The following is an 8,652-nucleotide window of genomic DNA, read 5'->3' on the forward strand; positions in this document are numbered from 1 at the left end:
TATATATATATATATATATACACACATTTGGAGCTTCATAAAAGAAGCACAATATTCAGTTTTGTTTTGGCCCCACAATGATCTAAGGTTAAGTTTAGCCTTCGAGAAATGGTAAGATACTAGCTGCACATGACCTCTCAGCAGAACCCCACTCTGAAACAATCTGAACTAGCCCTTTTACAGCCTCCATTTCACAGCATGGCTTAGAAAGTCTGTGAAAATAACCAAATAAATGAAAGTTGATGATAAAATAGAAAACCTCCAGGTGCTTCCATAATGAACATTGAAAAAAAAATACATTCAAAGCACACACACGCACACCCACACCCACACACACACACACACACACACACACACACACACACACACACACAAATCCACAACTTTCTTAAATGGCACCATTTTGCTTTGAAGGAAGTGTGATGGAGCCAATATGGCTCCACAAAAGACTCATTTCGGATCCCACATCCTGGCCTCTGCAGCGCACTTTTAGTTCAAGGACCACTTTCTAGCCTTTCAGCAATCTAAAATGCATTTACTCTCCCATGATATTTTATTTATTTATTTATTTATTTTTTGCCAGTCACCAGGGAGCTGTGAAATCTGTTTGAAAGTTGAAGAAAAAGCAAGCAAAATTTCAAACTGCTGAAATTGCCCTTCAGAGCAAACAAATCAAGCATTGATTAGGAGGAGAAAAAAAGGGCTGAAAGCAGCAAACAGAACCAGCTTGGCTGCAATAAACACGACTCTCCCAAAATCCCCGGGCTCAGGCTCCACTATTATTCCCGAAAAGATCTCCAGCAAAAATGTTTAAGAAGCAGAGAGGAAGGAGAGAGAAAGAAAGAGAGAGGAGAGAAATAATCAAAGAACAGCCCAACAGTTTGATGGTTCCATGGGGAAGAAAGTGAAACCTCCCGCCACATCACACTGCAAGGTGCTGCCAGTGCCAATTCAGCACCACAGACAGCAACACAATGAGCGGATGGAGAGAGAAAAGAAAGAACATGTGAGGAGAAAAAAAGGAGAAAGGAGGAGGAAAAAGAGAGGTGGAGAGACAGAGAGGAATTTGGCTGCTGTTGGGGCCATTCACAGGGAAAACAACAAGCCAATGTCAGCCAGAGCTGAAGGGCAGAAAACAGGGCCGTCCTCAGAAACCGTTAACATGTCAACCATCCTCACTGCAGCGTCAAGGAGGCTCCCTGAAACACAGTTTTCAGTCGTCCACATCTGATCCGCGTCGCCTTCCGGTGGCAAGGGGACGTTTCTCTGACGGCCTCCGCTGCAGACCTCACAGACTCGGCTTATCCACCAGGGTGCAGCGCGCTAATGTTTACCGCTCCGCTAATGACGCTTCCTCAGCCCTAGAGCTTAGAAAGAAAACACATTCCTCCACGTTCACGCCGCTCCTGGGGCCAATCGGCCGCCGTTCTGGCAGTACAGCCACTTGAGTTAAACAAAGCGCTGACATTGGTTGAGTGTAGGCTGAGGGAGGAAGGGGACAGACTGTAGAAGAGAGGTAAGGACCAGGAAACATTCAGCATTACGATCGCTACAGATGTTGAGTAATACCAAGGCTTTAAATACCTGCAGGTTCCAAACCACCAAACATTTTGCATCATCTTTTGCCTTTTAAAAAAGATGCCAAACAAAACAAGTGGCCAGAGTTTCCTTTCATTTAAGAAACACTGAGGTTTTTTTTTTTTACACCTGATAATCTGACAGACTCGGCTCAGTTTAAGACCAAAATTTCCCTTTGAAAAAGCCGTTTATGCTCCTCACCTCTGGTGGCGCTGCACCAAAAATACTGAAAGAAACGACAGAAATACCTCTGAAGAACACACAGAGCGCAACTTCCTTCTTCGGTCCGCTTGCATCCTCATATGCATAGGAACCACACCAGAGTTCACTTCAACCAAACTGACACAGAGGTTTGTAGGTGGATCAGATTATTCATTCACACCTTCACAAACGAACCGGACTTTCTAAACAAACAAGCTGGAGTTTGTGAACGCATCCTAACTTTGCCGGAAATGTGACAGGTATTTCACGGAAAGAGCCTGGAAAAATCTATTTCACCAGCTCATCCCAGCTGGACAAGAACAGTTGGAACCCGCAAATATCAGGTTTTAAACAGTTTTGATTTAAAAAAAAAAAAAAAAGGCTTTCCTTTACACTGTTCCTGCAATTGACACAGTTTGTCAGGCAGCTACAACTCTTTCCATTCAACCTGAGGAAAAACTGAAAATAAGTGACAACTAAAGAGCAAAAGCAATGAGGTGGATTAGCTGAGCTAGCCAACAATTGATGGTGTCATCCAGGAAATGTTACCTTGGAATATCATCTCTGAGCTGTTCACATGTCATCAGATTGTCAAACAGCAACAATGTCTACAGTAAAACCAAAGATCCTTCCTGGCCACGACGACTCTGAAGATAGATATGACAACAATCAGTTTCCCTTTGGGATGAATAAAGCACAACATCCTGCTCAACAGTCAAACCTACTAAAAAACCAGCATGTTTCTTTCACACTTTAATATTACTATAACTGCTGTAAACAACGTCAGGTTGTTTTCATTTTTGTGCACTGATAAGATTTATTAGCTGCCTCTCCATTTGAAATATTCTCATATTCCTCATAATCCTTATGAATACAATAAAAGATGTGAGGTTATCATAGGAACCCATGCCTGGTCCTTTACTGAAAGGAGGAAAAAGCATCAATTAGATGATGACCACATCACCTTTCATTAGAGATGAAAGGAGCAGGAGCAATAACACATTAGCAATAACATAACATTCACATGCACACGCACACACACACAAACACACACACACAGAGCGCAACATCCACAACCAACCATGCACACTCTGAAAAAAAAATAAGACCTGGAAGCTCGGGGTCTTGACAAAGTGCTTCAGTGAAAATTTAATGGCGCAATCTTGCCGCACTGTATTGCTCCTCTACAGCATACAATGTTCTCTGTCAGTGGTACATTTCCAAAGACACTTCATAACCAAAGCAAAAATAACACCCTCTCCCTTCATCAAGAACCAATCAGATCTCCTCTCACACCCCGCCTCAGTTCCTTTGGAAGTCTTTTTTTCCCTCTCTTTCATTTTTGTTTTAAACGGACAAATAAATCTGCTATTATACATAAAGGTTTGATTCATTAAAATACACCACTTTCAAAAAAAACAAAAGAGGAACATTTTCATTTTGCAGAGAGCATTGTTGATAAAATCGATGAGTGCAAAGGCACTTTCTGGGTTATAGTAAGATTTGCCGCTTGTTGGGTTTTCGAGAAAGCTTTTTCCTTGTCGTCTGAACGCTCACCATTCGTCTGCGTAGGCTACATATGTACAGGAATGTCAATCTGTAGCGTCCCTCCTGCAAACGTTCAGGACTTGGCTATGCCCTCTCTCTCTCAACCTCCCTCTCTAGCAAATCACCAAAAGCAAAAGGCTGTAATTGTACACAGTTCTGTCCTTTCCATACCTGCCGTTATCCAAGTCTTTTGGAATATTTCTCTCTTTTTTTTAAAGAAATAAAACGAAATAATTTATATTTTTTCAGAAGGAAAAATAGAACTGCATAATAATATACTTCTTATATTCCTTTTATACATTTTGAAAAGAAAACAAAAAGGAGAAGAAAAGCAAAAGAGAAAAGAGACAACGAAGAGCGCGAGTTCACCTCCCGTCCATCACGTTGGGATTGAACACTAATACATAAGGTAGATATATAGAGAGGGCTATTAATGATGGTAACCGTGTGATTATGATGGGTGCTGGAGGAGAACGCCGTTGCTATCTTACAGTTGGCTCATGGCGGTCTGTTTCTCCAGAACCTCCAGGTAGTCCGGTTCCGTTTTTAGCTTCCCGGGGAGCAGCAGCGAAGGGTGCTCATTGTTTTTGGAGATGTGCTCCTGCCCGAAGTATTTCCTCGGAGTGCCGTACAGCACGGCTTTGTTCAACCTGTCCGGGTTGGTCAGGTGGCGCCGGGCCGCTGCCGCCTCATAGGGCGGCACGATGCAGGGTCTTTTAGGCAGCGTGCAAAAGTTGTAGGTGAAGGGAGGGGCGCCTGCTGCCGTCGGGAGCTCCTTGTTTGGCCTCTCCCCGATGTTCTGGTAGAGCATCTCTGGAGGCTCTGGGCTGCTCAGACCACATGTTGATGATTTATCCATAAAATCCACCGTGCTGATGGTGTAGGTCCCTGGGCTGCGGGTCAAGATGTCGTCCTTCTTTGTGTCCAGCGGCCCGAAGCTGAGCTCCTTCAGGTTTCGGTAGTAAGTCACCTGCTCGCCGTCCTTCTGCATGTAAATGGGGTTTTGGCACATGGAGCCCACAGGCGGGGGGATGTAGTTGTAAACGTGACTCTCGGAGCTCTTGTCGTGCGTTGGCTCCGGGGTGTAGGAGCCGTACTGCACTTGGAAAGAGTTAAGGTCTAGATTGTTGGCGCCCGTGGGGACGTGCTCCACCCCTTTGCGTCGCTTCAGGACAAAAACAAAAAGGCCTGCCCCGAAGCAGACCGACAAGATGAAGACCACGAGGAGGCCCAGGATCAGGACAGAGAGGGGCACCTCGGGGTGCAACTCTGGTGTCTGGAGGTGGGAATCCGTTGGGCTCGCCGAGCTGAACAAAGGGGAAGGGGAAGGGGACGGAGAGGCGGTGGCTTCGGTGCTGGGGCTAATTACCGTCGGGGCTTTTGTAGGAGGGGGCAGCTGCGGCGGAGGGGGCTCGCTGGGCTCAGGGCAAATAGCCTCGTTGCGGAGCGAGCGAAGCAGCCGACCAGCGTGCTTCGAGGGCGAATCACAGGTGATTTCGTTGACCACCACGCTTGTACTGGACAGCTCCATCCAGTTCTTCAACGCCACAATGTTGCAGGTGCAGTCCCAGGGGTTCTCCTGCAGATCGATCTGGATGAACGCCGACAGCTGGTCCAGAACGCCTTGAACCGGGAGGTAGGAGAAATGATTGTTCCTCAGGTTGAGTCGGGTCAGCATGGTTCCCCCAAAAACATTGTCAGGAAGCGATCTTAGCAGATTATTGTTGAGGAAAAGCAGCTGGAGGTTGTGCAGAGAGTTGAATGTCTGTGGTAGAATCTCTTTTATGATGTTGTATTCCAGATACAGGTACTGCAGAGACTGCAGACCAGCAAACAGGGACTGAGAGAGCGACTCAATGTAATTCCCATTAAGGTAGAGGCGCCTGAGATTTGTCAAGTTCTCAAATGCGCCTTCCTGAATCACTGCAATCCTGTTATTCCCCAGATGGAGCAGCTCCAGGGAGCTGTACTCCGTCAGATCCGTTCTGTAGATCATCTGCAGGTAATTCCCTGTGAGGTGGAGTTTCCTGGGGTATGTGGGTTTGGGGTTCAGTTCGCTGATGTTCTGCAGTTTCCGTTCTTGACAGTTGATGTTCAGGCCGCTGTCGGGGTTTTGCGACGTACAAACACACACGCTGGGACACAGCATGGGGACAGGAGAGCGAGTTTGGTACACCATTATGGGTCCAAAGACATGCTTGTCTTTGGAGAGGCGAGGAGTGGGCCTGTAGCGCATCTTTGGGGGCCGGGACGCTTTTGGGGAGCGAGTGGGGGTGATGACACCTGCGTGGTAGGTCGGGTGTGGGGCCCCTTGGAAGTGAGAGTCGGAGGCGGACTGAGCCCGTTCCCCAGCATTCCTGCGCGGACACAAGTCCTGCTTTATGAGCTGAGTGATGTCCTTCCCGTGCAGCCGGAACGGCGTCTCACACACAATGTCCCCCACGAAGACGGAGATGGTGTCCAGCCAGGACTTGAGGGGGATCAGGTCGCAGGTGCAGTTCCATGGGTTCTCCTCCAGCTGGATCTCCATGATGCCACCGATGTGCTCCAGCACGCCGGCAAATGGCAGCATCTTCAGCCGATTGCCACGTAAATCCAGATGGGTGAGCAGCACAAAACGGAAGATGTTGGGAGGCAGAGCCAACAGCAGGTTGTCATTGAGGATCAGCACTTTGAGCTTGTTCAGCTTGCTGAAAGCACCAGGCTCTATAGTGCTGATGTAATTATAGTCTGCCTGTAAATATTCCAAACTCTCCAGCCCTGCAAACGTGTCCTCTTTAATCACTTCCAGGTTGTTGTTGTTCAGGTGGAGCCGCTTGAGGAACCGGAGACCATTGAAAGCCCCCGTTTGAATCTCCTGTAAGCCATTATTTCCCAGATGTAGAGAGGTGACATTGCCATAACTGACAAACTCATTGGCACTGAGCCTTGACAGGAAGTTTGCGTTCAGAAAAAGCTGTGAGACTTTATTCGGAGGCGCCTGCAACTGGCTGACAGTGGTAAATCCCTTATTCTCACAGTTGATGTTCAGAACGTTCTCCCGCTCCTCACAGTCGCAACGCGTCTTGCAGATGTCTTTGAGGGCTGAAGTTTTGCGGCTTTGTGTTTCGGACAGTGTCAGGCTGGTGACGGTGAGGACGCTCAGGAACAGGACGCCGCTCAGCATGTTTACAGTCAAAAATATGGATTCAGTGTTGAACTTCGCAGCCTGAGCATCGGGCGCAAAAACGGGGGGAGGGAGCGGATTCCCACAAGACTGGAGAGGGGAAGAAAAAGGAAGCAGGAGCGCTCATACACACACAGACACATGCACACACGTTCATGCAAACGGGAAAAAAGGCGCACCAGCTATATTTGGTGTCAAAACAGGGACCATGACGCACTGGGTTGGCGCAAACCTTCAGTAGGAACTCCAAATAAAATAGTACATGTCGTAGAGAGGGGGGTAAAAAAAGAAAAGGGGGAATCAGTCCTGGGGAGTGAAAAGAAGGAAAAGGCGAAAATTAAGAGAATCCTTCATAGCTGGTGGAGCTGGCACATTTTCAGCAGCTCACTGCAGCCCTCCTTCCTCCGTCTCATTCTGGGGGAGCCTCCCACTCTGCCGCTCCACCAACACAACCCCGGCGCCTCATTCCAGTCCAGACATAAACAAATGAAGAAGAAAAAATATATATCACTTTTATATATATATACATATATATATATATATAGATAGATCCCAATGGAATGCGCAAATGCGCGCGAGATACGCGGCTGTTTCTCCTTCTGCTTCTCCCAGAGCTCCGGAGCCAAGTGAAGAAAAAGTCAAAGAGAGAGGAGAGGAAAAAAAACACCGGAGACACCGCGAGGAAGCTGAGAAACTACAGCGCGTGCCCCCCCTCTCGCCAGTCCTTCCTCCTCCTCCGCTCCGTTCACTGAGAGGAGCACCGAGTGTCTGCTGCTGCTGCTGCCGCGGCGCGAGAGTCCGAGTGTGTGCGCGCGCGTGAAAAGGAGCGAGCGAGAGAGAGAGAGAGAGGGAGAGAGAGAGAAAGAGAGAGAGAGAGGAGCTCAGGGGCCCCTTACGTCACCGACACTGTCAACAGGAACACGCACGCCCCGACACACGTGTACGTAGACTCTCTTGGGAGAGATCGTCACCCTGAGAAACAGCGCGCAGAGGGTTGGGACCCTGTTCTGCCGGACTTCCGAAGTTTCCGGAAATACTTTTTTGTTTCTTTTTTATTTTGAATGAGGAGAAAAAAAAGATTTTTCTTAGGTTGAAAAAGTTTCAACAGTAGGGTAAAGTAATGGAGCTGGCTGATGAAGAGTTAAACACATCTTCTATCTGCCGCTCAGATACACACAGCTTTTATTATCATTATTTTTTCCATACGACACCACTAGGCGGCAGAAAAGGCTCGACGTGTCTCATTTTTTGTCTCCCTGCCTCTGTTTCTCCTGTTTTGTTTTTTTGTTTGTTTGTTTGTTTTTTTTTGTTTCCAGTCGTTATCTCTCCCTCTCACATTTGCAGCCCCTCGTTGTGTCAGCTTATTGACATGCCATTATCATCAGAAGAATGAGAGTCATACATCGAGCTGGGAAAAGAGCACTTCTGTCCTGCTCAAGGCCTCCACCAGAGGCGAGCAGATACAACGCGGCTCTAATTAAACGAAAAGAAAGGCAGATTGTTTGTGATATATGATCCTTTGTTTCTGCACACGTACCCAGCAAGCGTTTCATAAGAAGCAGTCAGACGGAACGGAATATTATAATTCCTATAAATATTATGATTTTTTTTTTTAAGTTGTCAGTTTTTGTTCACCTTATCAACCATTCAGGATTTTTCCTCTTTGCTCAATGAATGAAATGTTTGATACCATGTTCTGCTGCTGTGGGTTATTGGTATCTCAAATATGCTACACAACCTTAGCATCTTTTATTTTTCTGTACTGACCTTCAATCCACTATCAAAAAAAAATAATAATAATGTGAGCCACAAATTTAAGGGTAAGGATTATTAGGATTGCATGTCATAGTTTAACACAATCTAATGCATAATTGTGGAAGCAAGATTTTCAAAATGTCTGCTCAAAAAGATGCAATTGTATTGAGTACCGTTTCATCTGATGCCGTGATATATAATCCACTCAAATAATTAGTCTCAGTAGACACAAAGACTACGACATACTCAGGTGTACTGTACATACATAGGCGTAAATGCTGGGGAGTCGGGGGAGTCCAGACCCCCCCCAATCTTGGAAAAGTCTAGAATTGTCCCCCCCCCCCAAAGAAATCATGAAAGAAACCCTTGTATTTGAACAGTGCCAATATAAGAAAGGCAATAGA

At 46.6% G+C, this 8,652-nt stretch overlaps 1 protein-coding gene across 1 annotated transcript; it reads right to left on the reverse strand.

Annotated features, from left to right (window-relative positions):
• Nucleotides 1-1,693: 1,693 nt before the first annotated feature.
• Nucleotides 1,694-7,291, reverse strand: slitrk2 (SLIT and NTRK-like family, member 2). The gene has a single exon (XM_007572068.2). The coding sequence runs from the start codon at nucleotides 6,491-6,493 to the stop codon at nucleotides 3,815-3,817; it is 2,679 nt and encodes an 892-aa protein (XP_007572130.1). The 5' UTR covers nucleotides 6,494-7,291; the 3' UTR covers nucleotides 1,694-3,814.
• Between the last annotated feature and the right edge of the window lie 1,361 nt (nucleotides 7,292-8,652).

The sequence above is a fragment of the Poecilia formosa genome, unplaced genomic scaffold (assembly GCF_000485575.1).
Source record: "Poecilia formosa unplaced genomic scaffold, Poecilia_formosa-5.1.2 Scaffold294, whole genome shotgun sequence".
Taxonomy (NCBI): Eukaryota; Metazoa; Chordata; class Actinopteri; order Cyprinodontiformes; family Poeciliidae; genus Poecilia; species Poecilia formosa.

Excerpts from the sequence above, each read along its gene's own strand:
- slitrk2 (XM_007572068.2), bottom strand. The coding sequence starts at position 6,493 with ATGCTGAGCGGCGTCCTGTTCCTGAGCGTCCTCACCGTCACCAGCCTG.